This window comes from Triturus cristatus, chromosome 3_2 (assembly GCF_964204655.1).
Source record: "Triturus cristatus chromosome 3_2, aTriCri1.1, whole genome shotgun sequence".
Lineage (NCBI taxonomy): Eukaryota > Metazoa > Chordata > Amphibia > Caudata > Salamandridae > Triturus > Triturus cristatus.
This window is the reverse complement of record NC_140584.1, coordinates 72083590-72110273: the sequence shown is the minus strand read 5'-3', so window position 1 is coordinate 72110273 and position 26684 is coordinate 72083590. Positions and strand designations below refer to the sequence as shown.

Here is a 26684-nt window from a genome sequence, read left to right as displayed (position 1 = left end):
TTGAACATAGCCACAAGCATTTAAAATAGGTAACCCTGCCTTGGTGACATGTAACCCTGACTGAGCATGTCCTACTGACCATAAAGTATGCACCTCTATATCTTAAGGGTAGCAGTCTGGGTTCTTCACCTAAGCGCAGTAGCAAGAAAACATGTTTAAGCAACACTTTAGAATGACAGTACTCATCACATTTGTGGATCACTAGAATGCATTGCAATTGCAGCCCCTAAAGGCATCACAGATAAAATCATAGGATTACGCATATACAGCCAGACACCCTAGGAGGAATGTCTGGCTACATAACCCCACTTTGCTTATGACATCACCTCACACAAGTACTTCACATTACACATGTGACTAAAAGAAATAACATTAGTAAAATCATTTCTGGTGCAATTACATCTCTTCACCTCCAGGGAATGCCCTTCTCTAGACATCCCCTACACAGTCCTTTTCTCCATTATGCACTTCTCAACCCTCCTCCAGCTGTAGAACGAAAGTTCCAGCCCAAGAGGAGTTAAAATGCTGGCTGATCCCTTGAGGGGTATTCCTTTCAAATCCTCAGGAAACTTAGGGTGACTTTTCTCTTTGTGCCGGTGGGATCCTGCGCTTTTCCAGCAGCTCCTCCCAGCACCTTTTCACAAGTGAGGGTGACCCCCCTCCTCTGGGGGACCACCAGGCACCAAAAACGATAACTTCCCCATGCTTTGCAAGGCATTATGGGGCGCTTGTGGCTCCTTCTTAAGAATATTTTATTAGCGGCTCTCCCGCTGTGCCGGGGAAAGCCTCGATGTGGGCCTCCGGCCGCTTCTTGGGCCTCGGTGGGGGGCCCGGTCCCACCCGGACCCCCAGGTGAGTGTAGGCGGCTCAGGGAGTCCATCCCCGGCCGCTCCTCCTCTTTTCCGGGGCCCGGTCCCACCCGGGACCCTCGCACCGCTGGTGGTCTTCCTCGGGGGCCCCAGTCCCACCCGTGACCCCCGCATGGCCATTTGTTGGAGGGGAGCCTGGGGAGACCACCCCCGGCTGCCCCTGCCAGCTCCCTGCCCGGCGAGCACCCATGCGTGCTGCCGCGGGAGCCGGCCCTCCGTTCTGGTCTGCCCGCTCTGGTGGACAGACGGGCCAGTCTTCACCGGCTTCGCCGGGCTTTGGGGGGGGGGAGTGCGACGTCACTCCCCCCCACCACCGCGGGGCCCGGAGATGGGGTCCTGGGTCCCGGAGTCTTCTTCCCGGGGGGTGCGACGGCGCTCCCCGCTGCTGGTTCTCCGCACGGGGCCGGAGATGGGGTCCGGGGCCCCTCCCCCTGTTTCACAGAGAGCGCACCGGTGCTCCCCGGCTTGTGCTTCTTCGCCAGGGGCCAGGGTGGGCTCCAGGCACCCCGTAGGGGTGAATCTTCACGGGGAGCACGCCGGCGCTCGCCGGCCTTGCTTCGGGGCCCGGGGTGGGGTCCCGGGCCCCCTCTGGTCACCTTCATGGGGGGAGCGCGGTGGCGCCCCCCTCCGGCTTGATTTCTGTTTGGGGGGCAGCCCCCGTCTTCTTGCACCTGGTGGCGCCCCACAGCCACTGGGAGCACTCTCCTTCGCCCTCCGGGTCTCCAAGAGGGTGGATTCAGCAGGGAGCTGTCTTCACTGGCTCCCTGCGCCAGCCTTTCACCTGGCTCTCCTCCTTGGCCTCTCTTCTCCCCGCGCAGAGGCCACTGCTTCTGCGCGCCGGTCCTGGGCTCTTCTTTTGGTGCTGCTAGGGGCCTGGGGGCAGTCAGGGGGTCTCTCCTTCCAACTGCCCATTGTGCCAGGCTCCAGCACCTTCAGCCTCAGCAGACCACACCCCAGAGAGAGCTTCTCTTCCTGTGCAAGCACTTTTTAAAAGTTGAGTAGGGGGCTGGCAGGAAGTCTCTGTTGGTCCTATCAAACAGTGACACATCACTTCCCTGCCCCTGCTCCCTCCTTCTTGTCCAGCCTCTGGGCATGTTCACAATGGCGTCGTCCAGGGTCTCTGGCCACATGTCTCTGAAGCCCCTTCCCCCCACGCTGCCTTCCCTCCTTGGTGCAGCCTGGGGCCTGGCACCCAGTGACAGCTGCTAATGGATGAGCTTGTAGCCCCACCCATCCTCTCTTCGTGGAGAGGAGGCCCTAGCTTGTGGAAGAAAGGTTATCAATCCATCCAGCTGAGGTCAGCCCTAAGCCTGGGTCTGGTCATGGCTGGCTCAGAGAAATATGACAGTTCTGGATGACCCAAAAGCAGTACAAATATGACTTTGGACTCTGCAGAATACTTCTTTTCACATCCGCTAGAGTGGACTTAAGTGCGTGTCTGGAATCTGTAGGCCTAATGGAAGTTAATCTAGCCCATGGGCTCCACATTCCCATGGGGAAAAACAGTAAGACACACTGACTTTCCCTGGCATGTTTATTTCCAGTGTATAACACTGCATAAGTCCTGCCACACCATTCACTTTGTAGCTGCTCCTGGACTGTGCATGCTAGGAATCTCCCCTGCGCAGCCCGTACACGTGTGCACACACATGTACACATGTGTCTGCATGTAACCAGCCTGGTGTCCCTTACTCCAGCTGCTGCGCAGTGGCCTGGTCAAGCCAGGGGGACACCAGTAAAATCCCCATGCAGTCTCTTACATCCTGAGTTCACTGTGGGTAAGTCCCAACTTATGAGGCTCCCCCACAGTAAAAGCTCAACAATTAGGTGCTCAAAAAGCAAAACATCCGGGCGGCCCATAGTGTCAGAATCACCTTCTAACACTTACCTTTAAAGAATGCATGATTGATTATACACGTAATATCTTGAAACTTCTGTGGAATGTCTATTTACACTATAAATCTTAATCCATCTTGTTTTCTCCTAATACATTTTGGTCCTTTGGTCCTTCATCAGGAGTAAATTCTGTATCGTAAATATAACTTTTAGTTTATCGACCTCCAAAAATTAAAGATGCAGTTACATGTTGAGTGTTATTGGCATCTTTTCAGGAGATCGGGCGCATACAACTTGTATCCCATGGAACTGGTCTCATTGCTCAGACATTTCCTGAGATGAGCCAATGATACATGCTTCTCAGAACAGAGAGGCAAGTGTACATGCATCTATGGAGATGGGGTCTAATGTTGAACTATCTCATGAGGGTGGTTCACCAGAAAAAGAACAATATAGGTCTTAGTACAGAGTCGTCTGGAGAAGTGATACATGGTATAATCATCTCTGGAGATGGGATATGTAGTACAAGCATTTCATGAGAATTTGTGCTAGTTCCTTACACTTATCTGATACAGTACTTGGAATGTGCATGTCAGGAGATATTTGTATTTGGTACACATCTCTGAATATATGCCGTCCATAGACAACAGTACATCCATAGTTGGCAACGGGGTGCATTGTCAACGAACGTCATCGGTGGGTACGTGGCACATAACGTTAAGCAGATGGGTGTCTATACGCAGAAAGCTTAGGGGAAGAATGTTTATACAGAGTGCTCAGGAGACGCACCCCAAGATGCATGTCTCTTAGGGGATTGCTTTAAGGGTACATGGATTTAGGGGAATGGAATCCTTGCATAATAGCCTAAAAAATTTTAATATTGCTTTCAAAGTCTCAAGATAAGGTGTTCATCGTACTGGTGGATTACAAGAAGGTGTTAAAAATTAAACTGGTACAAAGGATATGTTTTAGAGTTCAGATTACTCACAAGCACATGCTCAGTGCTTGCATTGTGGTGAAGAATTAGTGAGTAACATCCCATGCCTCATCTCCTGTCTTTTTTCCCCTACAGCACTTTTTTACTTCATTTGGCGCCCGAGATCGGACGTACATGATGATGTTCAGACTCTGGCAGAATGCTCTCCTAGAAAAGGTACATAACTCAGAAATCAGTACTTGGGACAGAGGGTATGCGTCGTACCTTGCATAGTAGTTCTCTTCAGTTGTATGCTCTCTCGAGAGATAGGGTATACGTGTGTGTGCATGTACTTTATTTAAAAGTCCTCTGTTTCTCTACCTGGAAGATTGTCCATTGTTGATAGTGGAGGGTCTATGTGGGAGTGGTAAGGTTTAGAGACATTGGCATTCAGAGAAGAGACCATAAACCCTTGTACATGTTTGAGGTAGCTAATGTATTCTCAACTGTGATACACCCTCCTCCCTTCTCTTTTATTACCACACAGAGTAGTAGTACGGCCCAATACCCTGTCAGGGTCATCTCTTCTACTGACTCTTGATCACAATATTGACTTTCAATACATTTCCACTCATTTCTGTTTAATATGCTTGGAGAAAAACTAAATGTTAAGGGCCCTTAAGTACATTTTACTGTTCATGCCTAGGGACTTCAGGGGTGTACTGAGGATTTTCTCTGAGGGCAACTGCTCAGGTTTTGCTTGATAAATATAGTGTATATGAACCCCAGGTAAAACAGCCACAGTAGATGGGGGGGTTAGTAAATTCAATGCCATTTATAGGGTAATTGAAATTATTTTGAGTGTACCCTTTTGGGAATTCAGAAATTAATTTGTCATATATAAAGCCAGATCTTATAATTTTATATATAGTAGTGCATATTCGACAGGCGCCTTATTTTATATTGTTTAAGGTAGAGCTTAAAACACTATACATGTGGATTAGTAAATCTGTATTACTTTACCTGGTAGCTTCATGGCCCTTTTCTCAGTCATGAAGCAGGGTTAAAAAACAAATCTGCAAACTTTCCCCTAAACTGCACCATGTTTAGATGTCATTGTTGTGGATACAGAAGACTGGCTGCATATCCCACAGCCGTCAAAGTGCATTAAAAACAGTATGGGACCTGTGATGCTACGTGCAGTGGGGACGATGAGAGTGAGTGTGGAAGCAGACTCAAGGGCATGGCTAAAAAAACCAAACTATTCTGTAACTTTTTTTGGTCTTTCAACTTCAGTTTATATAAAATAACGCTCAGCTTAAATGAATTAGTGCAAGTTAAGTTATCAGTGGAAAATGCACTATCGTACATTATGGAACCTCTATAAGTTTATTTATACTGCAGAGCTCTGTGTGTGTAAACAGAGAGCCACAGAATTGAAACCTGATTGGAGATTAGTGGCGTGTATATGTTTAGTACTACGAGGTCAGTTTGTGACAGAAAGCATGGTGAATATGTAAGTCATTATTTTAAACTTGCATTACAACCATTATAAGATAGGCTGCTACACTATGTGGAAAAAGGTTTAAGATAAATGTGCTTCCAAAATATTAATTTTCGTAATACCCAGACTGTATGTAGTGCAAAGGTTTCTTACAACTATGTTTCAAAGGCACACACTTCACTGCTCAGATGGTAACTTCCTTGCAATACCAGCCAAAAGATTACATCTGTGTCTTTAGGAAGCTTCAAGTGATTCTGGTAATTAAAGCCAATACCAGCTTCCAAGCACTGTTTACATTTGCAGATTGATCAATAGTGCACATTAACATTTCTTTAAGGCAAGCAAGGCACCCTGGCAAGAAAGCTTGTTTAGCTGTCTGCCCCTCCCTCGGTTTCACAGCACCGGGGACTACCTGCCCGAATGCAGTTGAAGCATTTCATGTGCAGGAACTAACCGTCCTGGGATGGTCATATTTACACAAAAAAGTAGGGGAACAGTTTTTCTCCCAATTAAGAGGGTATGGGCATGCTGTGCCTCTCAGATCCCACCCACTTCGACCACTGATATCCACAGAATACCAGGTTTCTCAACCTAAGGTTTATGTTAACAAAACATTGCAGTTTGAAACTTTTAGTCTAATTAATTCACTTGAAGTGAAAATATTTGTCCTATGTCCCTTTTTAAATAAGGAGGTACACTCACCCTATGTCTAAATGTCCTTGCTCCTTCCTTTGATCATGGTACATTTTCGTGCATTTCTTGGAATGGATAATACCTGCAAGATGTATGTCAGTAATCACAGACCGAGAAGTTTGTGTGTGTTCCTTTACTCTTGTTTTTTGCAGGTAGGGCCATCCATCCCCCAACCCTATAAATGTGAATGTGAAATTATCCAATAGTGTTGCAATGTGCATATTCGCAAGTGCACTTCAAATTCTGTCAAGGCTGTCTTTCAGTCCGTATTGGTAATTTATGTGCATTCAGTACACCTCGCGAAAGCAATCCTAACAAACAGATATATGTTTCAAACTAAATTTTAAAACACATTTTAATACTGAAAAAGTTCTAGGGGCTGGCGATTCCCTCAAACTTGAGAGGTATCAATAACTGAGTAGTTTTTTGATTTGATATATATTGTGATATTGCTTCTTTTTGATATGTTCTTAGCAAGCGAAAATACCATGTGTACCCTATGTTATGGCTTGTGTATTAATGGAGCCCTCAATCTTCACTTGAGCAACCAAACTCTTTTGAGGAGTTGGGTCCTGTGTTTACCATTCAGAATGGCATTTAGAGGAGAAGTTAATTTTGAGTTATTCTCGAAGATACAGCAGGATTTAAGAGTGTGTGATAGTAGATGAGTGGATTCAGGCTGAAGCAGTGCTTTATATAATGCCTGTTATAGAATCTTGTCTCGAAAAGTAAATTATTTTGCAGTTACGGTGATTGATTGTAAGGATATTTGGGGATTTACTCTTGGATAGTGCAGATGTATTGTGTTTCTTCCCTTTTTGTGTGTCTACGCTTGCAGTTCTGATTTACTGAAGTAAATTAGGTACCAAATGTTTTTGTTTTAACATGCAGGTTTGTATGTATAGTCTAGGTCGGGCTGTTATATTTTTGTTATTTGGATGCTTCAATACAATGGGTGATTCAGCTGCTTTTCAATTGGGTGCAATTTGTGATCAGTGGAATGGAAATCTATTCTCATAGTTTGCATATTCTGTAGTGTTTTGGCTCGATTACTACTTCGTGCTGGTACTAAGTAATTTTTTTCTGTGGGTAACTGAAAACGTTTGGTTTCAGCATTGTTACAGATTCACAAACTGTGGCAGACAAAGAAGTTTATCAGGGATGTTCGGAGCGTGTGTTGATGGTTGATGGTTTGACAGCAGAAGGTTGGCATCCAGGTGCTCTCTTACTGTTCACGTTCTCAAAGTGTTTTAAACTTCACTGTGATGAATTTGAATTTACTTTCAGTAGGTAATATATATTTTAAATAAGTGTAATTGTTAGTGCCAAAGGACTCAAGAAATACATTTATGAAGGGAAGCAATCCCTAACATTTTAACACAACAGGGGATAATGTACATAAGGAATGTGATGTAAACAGGAGTCCATATTTAACAGTTCTAGTAACCAGGGCATTTTCTAGTAGAAAATAATGTTATAGGTTATGTAGACCCCAAGGGAGATTCATTTCTTTTAACGTTTGCCCCTTCTGTCCGTTGTAGAAGGAGGAGAATTCATAAATTGTAAATGGGTTTGTGGTCTTTAGTAGGTTGTGATACCATTGTTTTGTTTTAAAGAGGAAGCATTAATAAATGTTATGGTTGTTATTTATTGTGGTTTGAAATGAAAAAGGGACACTTGAGATGAAGTTGATTCTTGTATAAGTTTGTTTATATAACACTCAAGTATGTCTTTACACCAGACTGTGGTAATTGAGGTTGACTATTACAATTGACGAAGGAGACTTACTGGGATCTAATAAAGCGATTTCATTAAAGTTTCTTTGTGTTTGTGCAAAAGTCTATTTTACACTGTGGATGGTTTTGCTATGGTACCTCCTTGAAGTAGTAATTTCAGATTTGCATGCAGATTTATTTAATTGTCGCTTTTTTCCAAATCTTTGATATTGATTTTTAATGTTTTTCTGTGAGTGGATTACTGGCTATTTGTATGTGCATGCTATTGTGTTGCATTTTCAAAAGGCTGAATCTGCACTTAACAACATGTGTGCTGGTTTCTCCTACTCCTCTATCCCTCCATTATGCTATTCAATCCAACTAAAAGACTCACATGTCCACCACTCAAATTAACTCATATTTCTCTATACAAATGCACAACTAATCCTTTTGTGCCAAAAAGCCCTTCGATGCCTCGTCAGGGGTAGTAAACGTGATATAAATATAATTACAGTACAACACGACACAATACTATCTATTTAAGTTTTCCCTCATCACTGATGCAGATAACTTTTCCTCCGCAGCCCTTATGTCCAAAGGAACTCTGGCACTTTGTCCATCAGTGTTACGGGAATGAGCTGGGACTCACCAGTGACGATGAGGATTATGTGCCACCTGATGATGACTTCAACACAATGGGGTAGGTCCCAGTTGCATATATTTGAGAAGTTTAATATATCACATAAGAGACCCCATCCAGGATGGCAATACACTTGATAACCGGTGAATAGATGTCAAATGGCATATGACAAAGTAAGGCAAAGTAAAAATGATCAAAACACATTAAATGGATATCTGGTACACATGATACAGGTAAGGGAATAAGGAAGTACCATCAAGTGTATTAAGGGGGACAGGAAGGAGGTCAGATGCACCGGAAGTGAGAATCAATTGTAAACACAAAAGAGATGCACCTACTCTTTCTGTGAAGATCCAAAGAGGACGTAATGCTGAGTTTCTGATATGTGCTCTGATGCTAAGTTGCTGCAGGTTAGGTGACTCTACAGCTCTCTTGCCATTGTCCATTAGCTGACTAGATAATCTTTCTAGTTCCCAATGTTGTAATTTTAGATCTGTATCCTCTACAACAGCCTTCTATGTACAAAAATGTTGGTATGTGTGTTGGAATTGTGATCATATTTTCTAAGCCCAAATACATTTTGTGGAAAATCCTAAAAGTCCTATAAAGTCATTTGGTTCTTTAAACTTGCAGTTTTGCGGCACTCAAATCTGTGTTGAACTTTATTATGAATTTTCATTTATACACTCTAAGCGGTATTCTCTACCCGCAGCTGCTAATTTTGGTTGGGTAGACCGTGGTGCCGCTCTATGTTAAAATGGACGTGTTCTTAGTGCTGAGGTTGTGCTGGTTAGTGATTAATCATCAGTCTAGGATATGGTATCAAGAGGTATAGAGCTTTTGTTTATATCTTTTTAATTAAAGTTGTATTGATATTTTTAAGAACAAAGCAATAACCTGGTAATCTGTCCCACAGCACAGTAAATGTTCATGTACACACCTGAACATATCACAGCACAAATTTGATAATATATAAACATTTTCGTCAATCCTTAGTCTTCTGTTCCAATAGATATGCCATTTTTTCTGCCACATGCACTTCCTAAGATGTTTATAAATGTCATAATTACCTATTAGGTTGTCCTGGTTCTACATTTACTGCATTATGGAGCACGATTTTCATCAACCTTCAGACAGATAGTCATCTGTCTAGATTAATAGATTTGGTTGCAAGGCTGTCTCAAGAGGAAGGCAACTGGGGCTCTTTGCCTTATGCCCCATGCGTTTTGGGGCTATGCTTTCCTTTTGCAACTTGTGTTTACTAATAAAACCGAATACCTGACTTTTTAATCCTTAATGCAACTTAACGTGGCAACACCACTAGGCGGAGCAAAATACTATGTTTACTACTTCTTGATTAAAAGACTTGAGAGCGCCTTTAAAATGTTTGGCCCTGGGCCCCATCAAGGTCTGACATTCCTGGTGGTTGAACTATATGACTCTGTATTGCCCTAGAAGATGACATGTTGTCCCGCAGACTGGGGCACAATGACATTTTAGCAGGTAGTCAAATGGTTTAAATATATATTGGCAGTTTATTTTGCAAAAGGTACAGTAGAATGGTAGCTAATTAGAACAATACAAAGAAAATAATCTATCCAATTTGCCTAAAGTGGCACTAAATGATGTGTCTGTTGGAACATGCCTGGAAAGGCAAATGCCTTTGAACACTGTCAAAAAAACACTCTAACCAAGATAAGTGTTTAATGATCATGGTTTATCAATGAACATAATAATTGGAAGGCTAGAACATGGAATCTTTAGAAGTGGCAGCTAATGCATGTATTGTATTGTATTTTGAATACCTGCGGGTTTCCTGGGGCTGCAGCTTGCCAATTGGCATTAGGCAAAACAGATATCTTATACGCTGTTTCCAAGAGCTCGAATTACTCAACCCTAGGGAAGAGCCATGTCTTTAAGCTCTTTCTAAATGGGAGTAATGATTTACTCTGTCTAATATGCAGGGGGAGAGTATTCCAAATTCGTGAGGCAGCTATCCCAAAAGCTCTATCGCCCATCCTAGATTTCTTGAATCTGGTGGTAGTTACCAAACATGCATTGGAAGAACGGAGATTTCTCCCGGGCTTATACCAGGCGTATACCAGGTGAATTTCTCCTGCATGGATATTGGACCCAGACCATGTACTTCTTTAAATACAGTGCAGAGAGATTTGAATAGAATTCTCTCCTTGATGGGCAGCCAATGAAGGTCCTTTAATGCTGCCATCGATGAGGACCTACGCTGCCTATTTAGTGACAGTTTGGCTGCTATAGGCTGAATCCTCTGCAACTTCAGTAGCACTGATTGTGGTGCTCCCAAAAATAACGAGTTGCCGTGGTCTAGCCTACTTAAAATTATACTCCTCACTACTATGGGTCTAGTAGCACTTGGAAGAAGTGGGAGAATCTGACGCAGTGCTCTTAGCAGAGAGAAACAAGTGCTAACTATCTTGTTAGCTTGTGACTCCATTTGAAGATGGTCGTTGATTAAAACTCCCAGATTACGTACTGTTTTAACTGGGACCAGTGGGTCATCCATAGGGGAAAAACTAAACTCAGATGGCAAAAGCCGCAGCACTTTAGCCGTGGAGCAATATACAACTTCCGTTTTTCCACCATTAAATTGTAATGATTTTGTCCTGAACCAGTTGGAGGTTTGTCGCATGCACTCCTGAAATGTTTCTAACGACACTGCTTGGTTTCCTTCCATGGAGAACACCAATTGTGTGTCATCTGCATAGTTGACTGTATCTATTCCAAAAGATTTAATAATAGGAATCAGTGGTCGCAAATAGATGTTGAATAGAATAGGGCTTATTGCTGAGCCCTGTGGCACCCCATGACACACAATAGTCTTAGGGGATGTAAACAGCGGGATGGTCACTGCCTGTTGTCTGGCCATCACATATGATTGCAGCCACTTCAGTGCCCGCCCTCTTACTCCTATATTCTCTGGTCTCCGAAGCAGTGTCTTATGATTCACTGTGTCGAATGCGGCCGACATGTCTAGTAGTACTAGTACAGATGAATTACCAGTGTCGGCACGCATTCTCAGGTTGTCCAGTACAGTCACCAAAGCCGTCTCGGTTCCATGTCCTGGTCGGAATCCATATTGGTCCTTATCTAGTAGATGGTTTTCTTCTAAAAAATAAGGACAAGGATTTACTGACTGCCCTCTCCAGGATTTTTACTGGGTAGGGTAAAAGGGATATTGGTCTAAAGCTCAGAGGGCTTGTAGGGTCCAAGGATGGTTTTTTAAGCAGTGCAGTCACCACTGCCTGTTTCCAAGCTTCAGGGACGGTTCCATTTTCCAGTGACTGACAGCAAATCTGTCACAACCACGGAAATAATTCCAGCTGGACCTCTTTCCATATCCCATGTGGAAGGGGATCGAGGGGGAGCACCATGAGCGAGGCTGTTAAATGTGTCCTCAGTAAGAGTTTGGAAACACTCTAAGGCAGTCCAAAAGGTATCTGTCTGTCGCTCTGCAGCGGGTGTCTGAGATAGCTCATTTTCCCCCTCCACACCACTGTTATTATTCATGGTCAGGCCCCCAACAATCTTATTGATTTTATCCTCAAAATGGGCAGAGATATTGTCGCAGAGTTTCTGTGTTGCAATTACCTTATTACCCATGCAAACAGGATTGGTTGGGTCTTTTATAATACCAAATAGTGTTCTTGTACTATTAGGTGCTTGCACAATGGTTTTTGCGTAGTACTCCGCTTTGGACTCGGAGATGGATTCCTTATACGAGGCCTGTAGTAGTTTCAGTTCTCTTTTATCTAATTCCGTATACGACCTCCTCCATTTCCTCTCTGCTTGTTTGCAATTTTTCCGCATTAATCTTAGCTCCTCGCTGTACCAGGGGGCTGAGGGTTTCTTCCTATTCTTCAGCCTTTTTATAGGAATAATCTGATCTAAAGTGCTACCTATAAAATTACAGTAGATTTGGTAATTTTTCTCTACCGAGTTGGTAGGGACAAAAAGACTCTGTACTGGGAAGGTCGGCTGTGTTCTGTTTCTCAATAGTTTGGCCCATTCTCTGCCCTTGCGATAAGTTGTTGACTGATTGCTACTATTAGCTAAGCTAGGCAGTGTAATCCTAAAATGGATTAAAAAGTGGTCAGTCCAATATTGAGGTAATACCTCAATCACCTCTGTCTCACTACAATTTGCGAACAGAAGGTCCAGGGTGTGCCCTCCCTAGTGGGCGGCTGATGCACAAGTTGACGCAAGTTAATACTCTCGCAGATTTGTATTAGATCTCCGAGGTGGGGCCCTGAATTCCCATTGTCCTTCAGGTTAAAATCCCCCAATATGATCTTCCTAGAGTGGGTTAGGGTCAAATTGGTGAGGGTATCAAACAAAGCTTGGTATTGTGTATTTAGACTTGGGGGCCTATAACAGATTATTCCTATTAATATCTTTCCTCTTGCCTCTTGTAGTGAGAAGCCTAATAGTTCAATACCGTCCACATCATCAATATGTAGTGGGGTGAAGTCCCAAATCTCTTTAAATATCGCCCCGAAGCCCCCTCCCCTCCCTGATATCCTAGGTTTACGAAAAATGTTATAGCTTTCTGGGCATGCAAACCTCAGCTCTACTGTGGTATCACTGCTAGTCCACATTTCGGTTAGGAACATTACATCTAAGTCGACACCTTCTATCATGGTTGAAACTTCTTCATGATGTTTCACTAGGGACCTGCTGTTAATCAGTTCACATTTTAATCCACACAGGGACTGGGCATCAGAAGGAGTACTGTTATTTGTATCCATATCTTTGTGACCCCCCCTAACATCCCTCTTACCAATATGAAGCAGTTGTTCCCTAGAGTAGCATAATCTTCCATTTCCTGACAGAAAATTTCTCAGGATTTGTCAGATTCAACAATTTGAGACTAATAACTGTAGAACTGGGAAGAAGTGTGGTGCCGCGGCTAGGGCGACTGACTCCGGAATTTGGGGATCACGGTTCGATCCCCGGCACCTGCGGCAGATTAGGCCAGCTCCATGTGACTCTGGGCAATAGCTTGCTTAATCTTCCCCACAGCCCCCAGTGCCTAGAGACCCTTACGGGTGATTGTTCGTGCTTTACAAATGTGGATTATTAGTTATGGTGGCATTTATCCATTTGTGAGAAGGAAATCATGTTTTAGGGTGAGAAGGAAATTTTGTTTTTAGTTCATTTCGCTTTAGGTGTGAACATTTTAGCCATATTTAAATATTTGTTAGGCATGAGGAAAATGTTGTGTATTTTGAGTTGACTTAAATGAAGATACCAAATCCGTCAGTTAGTTGTTATCCAAGAGACTCTACCTAAATAGTGGGAATTAAGTGTGCAACAAGTAACAGGAGCTGGTGACGAGAGACTAGAGACTTCTCCTACTTTATAACATGTTGGCAAGAAAGGACTCAACCATCCTAGTACTATGCAATTTATTACAGAACTATATTTGTAGGCCAATAGGAAGATTTTGTGGTCCTCTAAAAGAATTAGGAGTCAATTGTTATAATTTTTTTTAATGTTTAGGTGTTAACACCATCATTGTTGTGGTGCCTTGTCCCACGTGGAAATCTGATTGGATGTTGCCGGTATAGTTTGGTTCATCCACGCAAGCATTGATATAGTATTCAACACAGTTTTCTACAATGTTCTAGAGAAAATGTAGCCTTGCAATGGAATGAAAAGTGTCACAGCAGTTTGGGTCAGCTGTTGCATTTTTAAGCAGATGTATAACATGATCAGTTATTAACCCCTTGTATGCGCACGACGGCTCCCGGCCGTCATGCATCACGGTGGGCGTGTGCACACGACGGCCGGGAGCCGTCGTAATCCCGCCCACCGTTTATTTCTCCCACACAGCGCGGGAAATAAACCCGCACCCAAGGGGTTAATAAGTCAGGAACAGAGCTGTGTTTTATCATTGAATTGATAACTGCAAGCCAGTTTGGCATCAAAGCGTGAATGGATTTTTGGCTATGAGCTTTGGTAGTGTGTCAGTCACAGAAGGGTTTGTGTCAGTTGTGAGGTCTTTGTGAGAGAAAGTGGGTTTCTGTTGCAGTAACCCCCCCCCCACTTTTTGCCAGACTACAGATGCACTTTCACTTGATGTGCCCTGGGTCCCTGCCAATCAGGTTCCCAGGGCCTGTGTTCTTTCCCCAAAACTAACCCAATTGGCATCTCTGGCCACAGGTCAGCCCCTGGTAAATGGTACCACAGGTACCCAGGGCACTGTGACCAGGGAAGACCGCTAAGGGCTGCAGCACTCATTGTGCTACCCTTAGAGGCCCTGTACCTTTACACACACACACTGCCTTTGCAGGCTGCGTGTTTTGGTGAAGAGTCGACATGGCATACATTCCCGTGTGCCATGTCTACAACCCACTGCCCTGGCATTGATCAGTCACCCCTCTAGCTGGGTGCCCTATGCCAGTGGTGAGGGTACAGGTGCATGAGCCCTGTACCCCTACAGTGTCTAAGTCCATTCTTAGGCATTGTAAGTGCAGTGCTGCCATTAAGAGTACATGATGCTGGGAGCTTGTCATTACGAACTCCACGGCACCATATTGGCTACACAGAAAACTGAGAAATTGGGTATCAAACTTCTCAGCTCTCAGCACATTAAACCCACACCGATGCCAGTGTGGGATTTAATGAAAATTGCACACAGATGGCATCTTAGAGATGCCCCCTGAAAAACGACCAGCCTCTGGTGAGTTCCCTGACTGGCACTCACCAGCCTGCCACCACGAGACATGTTTTTGGAACCCTAGGGTAGGAGCCTTCGCTCCCTGAGCCCAGAAACAAAGCCTTTCCTGGGCGGAGGTGTTCACACCTCCCCCAGGCCAGGGGAGCTTCAAAGGCCAGGCAGCCTTTTTAATGCGACTCCCAGCCTTTCCTGCTATCAGGAGCAGGCCCCCTTCCTGTCTCCCCTCCTTTTCATCGGGAAGACAGGCGGGAAAGACTAGCTAGCCCAGAAGGTGTGCCCACTTCTGCAAACTCCACCCCCAGGTGGGATAGGCGGGCTGAAGCCCACTCTTCAGGGCCCGCCATCTTGGAGATGGCAGGCTCTCCCCAATCAGGATTAGGGATTGTGCTCACTCCCCCACGTGGGGTGAGCACACCAAGGGTGTAGTCACCCTAAGGTCAGTAGCCCAATAGCTACTGACCTCGAGACCCCTAAAAAGCCCCCTAAATACAGTATTTAGGGGGCAGCCCTCAACCAAGAAATCAGATTCCCGCAACCTAAGAAGAAAAAGGACGAAACAAGACGCCCAGCAGAGGAGACTGCAGAGAACAACTGACTTGGCCCCAGCCCTACTGGCCCGTCTGCATTTTCCAGAGATCCTGCACCAAAAATCGTCTTGTCCTGCAGCCAGCAACCTCCAGATTCCCTGAGAGGACTAACTGCCTTCAACAAAGACTGGCACTTCTGTGAACAGCAGCTCTGTTCAGAAGAAACACCAAAGAAAGACTCCGAGCCTGCTGAGGAAAAAGAAACAAGACGCCTGGAACCAACATAGCACCCGTCATCTACGGCCCGAGTTAGAGTGTCCCACATGTCCCAGCAAGGTCCCCCAGCGCTCCAGAGTCGGAGTCCACTGTGGGTTGACCACTCCAGGACTCCCCGGCGTTGCCTGCTGCCTCTGTACGGAGACCACCCCAACATGGCCCAGTAAGGTGAAATCCAACCTCAAAAGACACCCCTGCATCCAGCCGCCCTGCACCCTGGAGAAGAGAACCCGAGGTGCACCTACGTTCCCGAGCCCTCCAACTTACCTGCCCAGCTGTTGGTTCCTCCCGGAAGTTCTCCTGGTACGAGCGTGCAGCTGAAAACCAAAACCGAAAATCCCCATTGAAAACAACAGTGCACCTGATGCCAAAACAGCACCCTGCACCCAGCCGCCCCTGCACTTTTTGTGCTAAACAGGCTCCCCTTTTGCCCTGAGCCTAACACCAGGGGCTTGGCTCCCACACCCTTGTGGCCTGCTCTTCAGCAGCCACCAACCGAAGGCCCCCTATCCCCCATTGGATAACATTGGGCTTCAGCACTCTGCACCCAGCTGCCCTAGTGCCGCTGAAGGTGTAACAAGTGCATCCTTGACCCTGGGTGACAACGGAGTCTACCCCCAGAACCTCAACTCCCACTACCAAATACTTACCTTAAAACCGATAACACTATTTTCCTCTGTAGGATAACATTGACTGTTTTTCTTGGAAAAGTCTCAAAGTGTGGAGTTTGAAAATGTAATGAAATTCTTTAAAATTGTACTGTTTAACAAAAACGATTTTACTTACCTGTTTACAGGAAATGTTCCAGAGTAGTATCTAGGCATACTACTCTGTGTAAGAAAAGTAATCCAAAAAGTAACTTACCTGGTATTTTACTGAAAAGCCCATTCAAGTCTATGTACTGTATTTACAACATATTGCATTTCTCTGCAACTATACTGTAAGTCAAAACAAAGTGCATATGCAATTACAATTCAAACTGTTTGCAAACTGCATTATTACTGTAAAGTATTTATTGCTCACCTGTGCCAGTCTTGCTTGGTTCTAGAAAATAAAATAACTAAAAGAATATTTTCAGTCTTAGTGTGTGTGAATTCATTTGCTGACTGAGTGTGTACAACAAATGCTTAAGACTGTCCACTGAAACTGCCTTACTGATCGACCACGCTAGCAAAAATAGAGAGTGAGGTTCTATCTAACTTTGCCTCAGCCTACCTTTGGGGTTCCACTGGACTCTGTGCACACTATACCCCATTTTGGTATAGTATATACAGAGCCAGCTTCCTACACCCCCCTCTTATTTCTTTAAAATTAGACTATCTAACATAATTTTTTCTTGGTGATGTTCATGTTATAGGTATCTAAGGTGCAGTAGCAGAGTGCTGTCTGATTAGGCTTGTTTGGTGAACGCATCACATTTATCTGCTCCGATTCCAAATGTAGTCTCCACAGATGTACATGACTCTTTCAGCATTTGAAAGTACCTTCTCAGTCTATTTTTGGCTCCTTACAGCTGGTTGCTGAAGTAGTTTGCTTTGTCCAAGTAGATATTTGGCTAGTTAGCAGCTCTTTTAGATTGTAAAGTTTGTCTTTTGGAAGCAGTAGGGATCTTCCTCCATTTTCTCACAATGCCTCTCATGTTTTTTCTGGCACTGTTAAAATTAGAAAAGTACCATGTGCTAATTTTTTTAAACCTATTTTAAAGTGGAAGGTCCCATCTTTTTGAGTGAGGATGATGTAATCTCATTGTACAGAAAGGGGATTGACACTGTAGGCTCACAGTGCGAAATGGTGACCTTTGTTTGGTGGAAGCGGTTTCACACTGAGTTCTAATCATCACCTGTAGTTTGCCAAATTTCACTCTTTGTAGATCTCTACCCCAGGTTAACTTTTTTAATGGTGAGTGATAGATTTGCTCTGCATATTTTGAACAGTGAAGAGGATCACAAGGTGTTCTGAACAACCTTCAGGAAAACCTCAAGAGTCATGGAGCCCAGTTTTGCTAAGAGACAGTGAAGAGAACCTCCTTTTGTTTTTTGAAGGTTTTTTTAACAAAACTGAATTAAGTTATTATTATTTTGGAAATAATACAGTTTTATTAGCATGGTTATTCTCAGAGCTCCATGGGAGGTTGAAATCTCACAGAAAAATATAGTTTTTTTGTCAGAAGTTGGCTTCTCATAAATTCAAGGTCCTCAGCCATGAAACTAATTCTATCACCTGGTGGATGATAGATGATATGATATGACGTCCACCTGAAGCCACTCCGGAGAGTGTAAAAAGATATTTATGATCAATTTAAGAGATGAGCAGCAAACTAAGGTAAATCCACTGCCAACCTTTCCTACTCTGTCAAGTTAAATAATCGCCTAGGGGCTAGAAGGTTCATATGTGGTTATAAGTGTCTTGAGTACCGTCTTTCGGTCAGAACCATGCTGTCGAATTTACTTTCCATGATTAAGTCATCTATTTCTTTGTTCTGAGCTATTACTGATTTCCAAGAAGGAAACACCAGAAGGTAAGCCTTGTCCATTTAAGATTCCTGGATCTAGAACAGCAAATGCAACCACATTTTTATTGACATCATATATGCACCAAATCTTCTTCATTTCTGAATAAAAGCTGAAGACCTGCCTGTTCAAGGAGCACTACCCCTGACCTAGCAGTATACCCTTGACCTTCCTCCAGTAGTGTCTTTCCAGGGGTCATGTCCTCCATTGAGCACTATGTTGCTTTCAATCTAGGTTTGCATTCTGCAAATGTCATCTCAAATATATATACATACATATAGTTGAGGAAGCACCAATGGAATTTTCACATTGTGTCATCTTTCAAGACATTTTAAATACTTTGGTATGGACTAGTTTTGAGACTTTAATATGTTTGGGATATCTACGATAGGATTCATATGTATGTGAAATAATTCTGGGTTTGGTCAAGACTGGTTTAGATTTTCCGGGCAAATCTATTAGGGTTTCAGTGTATTATATGTCATAAAGTGAGGATGATTTTTTCAAGCCACAGTAGCTGTCGGTATTTAAAAGATTATCCCTTCAGGCATATACAGTTGTGCTATAAGGAGATGGTCTGCACTTGAGTTTGTAAGAGGCTCAGCTTGATCGACATCTATGTGTGTGCAGCTGGATATGTGGCTGTGCTTAACTCTCTAAGATGACCAACTATGTCTCTGTTTGTGTTTGATTTGAGTGTCTGGTTGAGGTTACCGTTGGAACATAGGTGTCTGTTTTATCAGAGGTAGAGATAGCTGAATCTAACTTTGGTAGAATAGATTTAAAACTCTCATATACATTAAGAATCAGTTCTCTGGTGCATTCAAGACAAAGTGTGATACTAGTAATATCTTTTAGCTGGTATACATTTGAAGAGCGCAAGCACATGTCTGAAACCAATTGGACAAGGTGATGGTTCAGGCTCAGAGCTTAAGTGTCTGAAAATCTGAGAAATAGTCATGGTTTCATCCAACAACTTCAATTCATCCAAAGGATTTACCGAGTTGGGCTGGGGGACATGGTATGAATCTTCTGTTGCAGAAGAGGCTAGGGGATGAGTGTGTTGAATGGATGTCATTGTTGAAATATGTGGAGTGTGTGTGGTTTGACAGTGGAAACTTGTGTCCAGAAGTCACTTTTCTGGGTATATCTTTTGGTAGGAGGGAGCTTGTACTTGGATAAGACAGATGGGCGCTAGAGAGGGCAGACCTTCATGTGTCTACATTGAGCAGGAGCGAGCTTGCATTTAAGGGAAAATTCAATGTGTATTTATTAAACGGGTAAGAGTTAGCATCATCACTGGCTCAAGAGAAGGTGGGTGGGCACAGGAGCAAAAAATCTGGCCGTTGATGCAGCTGGTAAGAGCATATGGGTAGAGGATGAAAGCACTAAAAAGGTATGGAGGGTTCAAGATGAAGATGGAAAGAAAAGAAGGTATGAAAACCAGAAATAATATCATGGAGTTATAGATGAAGAAAAGAGGAGAGAAATGGAACGTTTGGGAGATCTCCTGAAAAACAAAAGAAAAAAGAAAACATCAGCTGAGGGTGGGGTTCTCTTTTCACCACTCTTCCCAATTTGCTAATTTACTTCAGTAGAAAATGGCATGCCACCCACTTACTCAAACAGCAGTGACAACTTATGTATGCTTAATGAAGTTATCCTGGTCATTTGGTAATCCAATGTTTTTTAACATCTCAATTGGGCAGGAGAAACGTTTTGTGCCATCTGTACCAATGATCAAACACTGTTCATCCTTAAGGCTTCAGAAAACGTGTTACCCACACTTGACACCTGGGCAGTAATGGCGCAGCTCTTTTTCACAATCTGAGTGGCGGGCCATGTGCTTCCTCCTACTGAAAAATCAATGTTATGCAGACTAATGTCTTTGTTCTTGCCTTGTCTACCAGGTTTTGTGAAGAGATCCCTGTAGAGGAAGCTGAGGTGATTGACAACTCCTCCAAAAGCAATATAGATGTGAAACCTGATGCCAGTCCCCTGATGTTTGAGAAGTCCCTCACCAACAGCACCTTGGCATCTACCGGAAGCAGTGAAGCCCCCATTTCCGTAATTATTGCTCTTTGGCTTCTTCTCATGGCTTTATTGTGCATATGCTAAGTCCAAATTTTATATATATTATATGTGTGTGTGTGTATGTCACGAGGCAGGAAAAATCCTCCTCTTGTGATTTGGGTTAACAGTGACCTATGTACATGCCTGCAATGCCCAGCCATTAGGCCGACAGTGGTAATGAGTGCACATCTATTATGAATAAGGCATAATGTTGTAGAATGGAGTAAGCAAGGGCAGATCGTGTGCAGTTCCAAGAGATGGCCATCAGATCAGATTTTTCAGCGTAAAATATTACTAAAAATGCACTGCACAATCCTCTATGTTCTGATCTGCTATGTTGTGTTCTGTTGTGCTTTTGTGTACTATGTACGTTTACTGACCACAACATTCTCCCCAAATTCTTGCCACTAGTGTTAGTGTGCAGCAGCTTAGGACCGTGGCAAGGTTGTTTTGTTAAACCTAGTCTGCATTGGATTTGAAAGTAGCAGACATCTATTTTTTTCAACACAGAAAAAAGAGTTCATGATGCAAAGCTAGTCCCCATGTGATCACAGTCCACTGCACTAATGTTAACCACCACCACATGTGTATAGCATTGGGTGTTGTGTATATTTATTTTGTGTCATTTCGGATACAACGTCCATTGCCAAAAACACAAGACAAGCAATATAAAACATGATTAAAATTAAAAGAAACAAACAAATCTCAAAATTCAATAAAAGCAGTTAAATAGATCGTATCTTGCCCATTCCACCATACTCCAACATGCACCAATTTATCGTAACTCGATCCAGTGGAAAATAACACGTAAAGGTCCCCATTCCCGAACATCAGTATAATGCGACTGGTAGAGTACAAAAGTCTGTAAGCAATTATTAAAATGATAAATGCCTAGGAATCACTTTAATGGCTTTACATCGAATGACTCAAGCAGAGTATCAAAATGTGGCTACTGTAAAGACAACCATAGGATTCGTATTGGTCTCACAAATGCTTAATGCCACAAGATACTGCCTTATCCCATATAATGTACAAAACAGTGTTTTCTTCTTGCTCTGCTATATGCTTTACAAAAACCAAATTATGACCTTCTGTTTCACCCTGGGACTTACAAGATGGACACGTGCTGGAGATTTGACCCTCAGATTGCCAATCACTGCAAAAGGAGGCTGTTGGCACAGTTTCCAACCTGAACTTTATATAGAGCGTTGCAGCTAACCTTGGTTGAATATAATCTGACAAACACCTCAAATGTGTAGTTCCATTTAGTGCAAGCATGTTGTTGATGCTCTCTGAAATATCCAGCAGTATTAAATGCTGATTTACAGAAGTCTGTGGTCACTATAAGGTGGATAATGCCTGACCACAGTGATTATTGTGCATTGTCTTTAGTGGTCAGGGTGCAAGGGTTGTGGAAAGACCATGGTGAGCCTCTAGTACATATTGAGAGAGAACAGTCAATGATATGGAAACTCAACTACCAAAAAATAGGCTCTACTCTTTTCCAGAAACTAAATAATGAGGGTGCACATGTCTCTGTGCAATTACTACTGTTCAGATATCTGCCACAATGCACGGCAAATTAAGCATTTAAGTCTATGATCTCTGCAGCTGATAACTACTTCATATGATCTATCTTCACTACACATTTACCATTGTAGGTGTCCATATGCCCAAAACTAAAAGTAATTATTCTATAGTGCATATTGGTACATCAATAATCAGTGTGGTGAACACTGCAGTGATCAGCCAAGGTGGACATCACTGGTCACTGAATAGTGCAAAAGAACAGAAAGTAATAATTGACCCACAGTGAGCAGGTAAAACACCAAAACAGTGATGAGTGGTTTTAGTGCACTCATAACATATCAGTAATCTTAAAGTAGTGCCTGTTGTGTGAGAAAAAACAGGGGTATTCAATAAGCCTGAGGATTAATGTTATTTAGATGTCAGTGCACAACTACATACAGCAGCGGTAACTGAGAAGTCACATGCACAGGAACGCACATGTCCATGAACCATGTTGATAAGCAAAATACATTTGTGTGCAATTAGATCCATGTGCAATGCACATGGAGCAAGCATTGTTTGTAAGATGGGAGACAAAGTAAATAGAGGGATAAACAATCAGTTCAGAAGGACTGAGAGTTACAGCGCCGAGTGAGGGCGAATGTAATATGTTTGAAGTTCACAGTTACTATAATTATCATAGTAAGACTTAGGTAATGCACAAAGATTAGTGACCACTATGCAGTGCACAAAAGCGTAGTGTTTATTTGCCAACATACAAAGGCATTTAACTGTAGCATTGGTCTATTGGAAGTATGAAACAGACTATGTCACTATAAGGAAGTGTGAAAGCAGACATTGATGACACTATAATTGGAACAGAAGTGTTCCATGGAAAGCATGTGTGTGTTTCAGACCCAATATAAGCACCAGCATGTACATCTATATTTATTCTCTCCTACAGTTTGATGGCAGTCTGCCTGAGGAGGACCTGGAGTGCCCGCTGGAGAAAGAGTTGATGATAGCCAAAATTGAAGGCGAAAATACAGAGTTTTTACCTCCTGTCACAGTCACCTCCCCCTCCTTGGACTTCAATGACAACGAAGACATCCCTACAGAGCTGAGCGACTCCTCGGAGACTCACGATGAAGGTGATTGGCTTGGGAAGTTGGGAAGTTTACCAAGGTGACAGCAGACTGGATGGCAGGTGGTAATAGGCCGTCATGTGGAATCTCCAGTTGCAAAGGGATTAGCGATTGAGAAAGGTCAGTGATATCCAAGAACCTTTAAAAGGAGGAAGATGTTGTACAAGTGTGGAACAAGGGATATTCCAGTAATGAAGAAGAAGATTTTGTTGGATTGGGGATTATAAATAGGGCAATATGAGGCACAACAGTAATGATTAGGGACCCGGATTTCAAGGTCCGCATGTTGTACAATATTTATGAATAGGATAGATTGAAATTCAAACATCATGAGCTTGGGTTCATTAGAGACAAGAGTAACCGTTATAAAGAGCATATGAAATAAGAGTGATGAATAGAGATACTTGAGATAAAAGAGTAAAAAGTAGGGGCATTGTGAGGTAGAGAGTGATGCATAGGGATGCATGAGATTCAAATGTAAAGGTTGAAAGGAGAGTGAGGTGCAAGAGAAGTGAACTGTAGCAGATTCTCTACAACTAGGGCACTTGGAGGTAAAATGAAGCTTTGGTACCATATGATAAATATACCATGACAAGGCTTTTTGATAGGTAAAGTTGCTTTTTACAAAATTAGTGGCACTAGCTGAGGCAAGCAAGTTAGATGTAATTGACATTTGGTGGCATAGGCTGAAATTTGGTGAGGGTAAGCTAAAGTATGATGGCAGGTAACATGGATTGGAAGGTAGGTATTACAGGAGTGAAAGTGGACAGACATAAGTGGGTGAATGTATTGTTATGAATCTAGGTAACATGGGATGAATGTGTAACGTTTCCAATTGAAGTTTGAACACTTGGAGGAGAAGCTTAGTAGCATAGGTTGAAGGAGGAAATCTCCGACTAAAAGTGGACCACCAATAGTGAGAGAATGGGACCAAGACCTTGATTGGTGCTGCTCAGCAGAGAAGGTAAATTACCAAAGCCCCTGAAAATGGGAGAAAGTGTGGGGAATGTGGATTAAGTATAGAGGATTGTAACTGCGGGGACTCAGGCAAACTAGAATACAAGGGGTTGTCATTGCTGGGGTGGGTATAATGAATGATGGACTGTCAAATGGGATAGGTGCTGGGAAGGAAGTATTGATTGCCTCCGGTGGTATGAGCTCACAAATGACCAAAATTATCTGTGTTTGTGATATTGTATTATACATAAATGTACTTAATAAAATAGAAGAATTCCCGAAAAATAAAAAAGTGGACCACTTGGCATGGAGGTAGATCACACAAGTGAGTCTGAAACAGTTGAGATAAATGGGGCACCTCAATAACGAGGAGCATTGCTATATTAATTGGAATATGGCTGGCTATTAGCATGAATGTTTGCCATTTGGAATGTGAAGGTTTGTGGTTGTTGAATATTGTTGGAGAAAGAGGCGATTCTAAATGGAGATAACTGGATCAGGCTCTTGGTGTCTCGTGGGTTTGGCAGACTATGTGTTACATGAGATCATATAATGTTTTGAGTTGGAGCTAGGAGTTGTTTAGTGTAGAAGTGGGTAATGTTTGGTGAAAAGGATAATACTTAATGAAGATGAGTGGTCTGGTTGAAAGCGATAATTCAGGCTGACCTTTTACCTTACTAGTGAAAGGTGTGTTGGTCTCATCATGAAGTTTCGTCAGCATCGATGAAGGTTGATGCTAAGATTTGGCTCACATTGAGTTGTTAGAAGGGAACACACTGCTTTCAAATGTGAGTGATTCAACTCTAGCTGAAAATAAGTGGTCACAGAAAAGGTACCCTAACTAGTAAACCTAGATGTAGTCCAGTATCGAAATGTAGGCATTCAAGTGAAATCATATCAACATCTTCTAGCAATGTCACTGAAAACATAACTTCTGGCTAGGAGCTGCGGAACCTTTATTTGCATCCCAGACCTTTTCCCAAATGTGTGCTTTTTCAGAAGAAAAGGGCATGTCATGGACCTGAGATAAATACATCTTCCAACCCAGCTCTCCTCAAAGCTGTTTTATATTCCTAAAACTCCTTGTTTGAGCTTGGGTAAAGTGTTTGACCACGCATTGTTTCTTCATATTTTTCAAAAGTTACTTTGGTCAAAAAAGGAAGGAGAGCAGGATAGCTCTTATAGGTGCCAGTGAAGGTGCTGAGAGATTCCTAGTGTCACTGGCCTATCCTCTCTTATACGATGTGATTTACTTTTTGTTCCTTTGTATGACGATTCACAAAGGGGGGAATAAACAGTCAGACATTTAGCTTTTTAGGTTTTCTCCTACATTTGAAGTTAGTATGGAACTCTTTGGAGTTTGACAGATGCTCCCAAGAATACTCCTGGAAATCTATGAGATAACATATGCAAGGAAATCGGTTTATTATATGGTGTGGTTGTGCAACCTCGCTGTGTAATAAATAAACTCAATAATCCATCTTGGGACCTTAGCTCAACCCTGGGTATCCATGGCATCGAGCAGTCAGGCCTTAAAAAAAGGAACTAGTGCAAACCATTTAGAATTAACAAAACAATTGATTTAGAAAGAAACATGACACAAAGGAACTCAGACACCTAATTATAAAAATTGATATTGCTTTTAAGACTTTTTAGACACCAAAACGAGCACAATCTACCAAAGGAGTCTGGAGATACAAATTATCAAGGAAACTGTAGATCACTGCTTTTCCCTCAAAATGCAAACATGCATTGGTAACTACAGTGGTTAGTGATTATTTGAGAACTTGTGAAAAGTTTTACAAAGTTGTGTTCTGGAACTGCAGTCTGATTTGAGTGCAACTCCATCAGGGAACAAGTCACAGAGACCAGTGAGACTTAGCAGGACAGTTACATTACAGTCAGAGCAGTCTTCAGACTACTTCCTTTCTCTATAGGCAAATTGCCATAAACATCAATAGATTGGTCTTATTGCAATAGATACAGGATGCTGAGTATGCTGTTGATCCCAATCTGGTTGATTAAAGTCTTCTTGAGGCCAACCCTCTGTCCACAAACATGGTGGTGTGACTTTTGCCACTGGGGTCAGTGTCCCTCAAAGTCCAGGTGAAGTCCAGCCAAAAACCAGTTGGCACTGGTCTCTGATCACAGCGAAACCAGTGTTTCCCTTTGACTGAGACTTCTGTGTCTCTTCCGGGTCCAGAGGACTTGGGTGCAACTTTTGAGATCTGAGACTCAGTCTTCCTGGCTGCGCTTCAGCGACGATCAAGCAGTTGTGGCTACCAACTGGGCAAGGTGGCTTCCTCAGCTTTTGTAGTCTTAGAGCTGTAACAGGAAGTCAGCCAAATGACTCCCAGAGTTAACTTCTTCTGCCTGAGGCTTAGTGAGGATGTTTCCTGAGCAGGGCACCACAAGCACACTCCTCACTTTGCTAGCCCAATCATAAGCAGGTGCCTTTCAATCTTGGGTGTAGTCTCTCTGCTGGGTCCAGGGCACAGCAGGACAGTCCTTCTATTATCCTTTCTCAAGTGTAGATGTGATCTGAGGTCTGGATGCCAGGGGTGCTACTTTTATGCCCACAACTTGACCTCTGGGGATGCACTGACTACTAGTCAATAGTCTAATTTGCCCCCTCCCTCCTGAAGACAACTGTGTGGCATCTAACTATCCCAGAGTGCAATATTCTGCCCACTCCCACGATGAAAGAAGCCTTTTCTCGGTGTGCGGAGCTTTGTGGCCCACCTTAGAGGTGTGGCTACCTGAGGAGTTCACACCCACGGGAAAAATGGCTTGGCAACT

At 43.1% G+C, this 26684-nt stretch overlaps 1 protein-coding gene across 6 annotated transcripts in view; it reads left to right on the top strand.

The window, feature by feature from the left end:
* GRAMD1B (GRAM domain containing 1B) overlaps positions 1-26684 on the top strand; it is a 950052-nt gene that overhangs the window by 819214 nt on the left and 104154 nt on the right. For all 6 annotated transcript variants that reach the window (XM_085647254.1, XM_085647256.1, XM_085647255.1 and 3 more), the window contains 4 exons: positions 3778-3858; positions 8118-8233; positions 20112-20268; positions 22748-22934. In XM_085647254.1, the coding sequence (XP_085503380.1) occupies positions 3778-3858; positions 8118-8233; positions 20112-20268; positions 22748-22934 (541 nt within the window). The remainder of the gene's footprint in view (positions 1-3777; positions 3859-8117; positions 8234-20111; positions 20269-22747; positions 22935-26684) is intronic.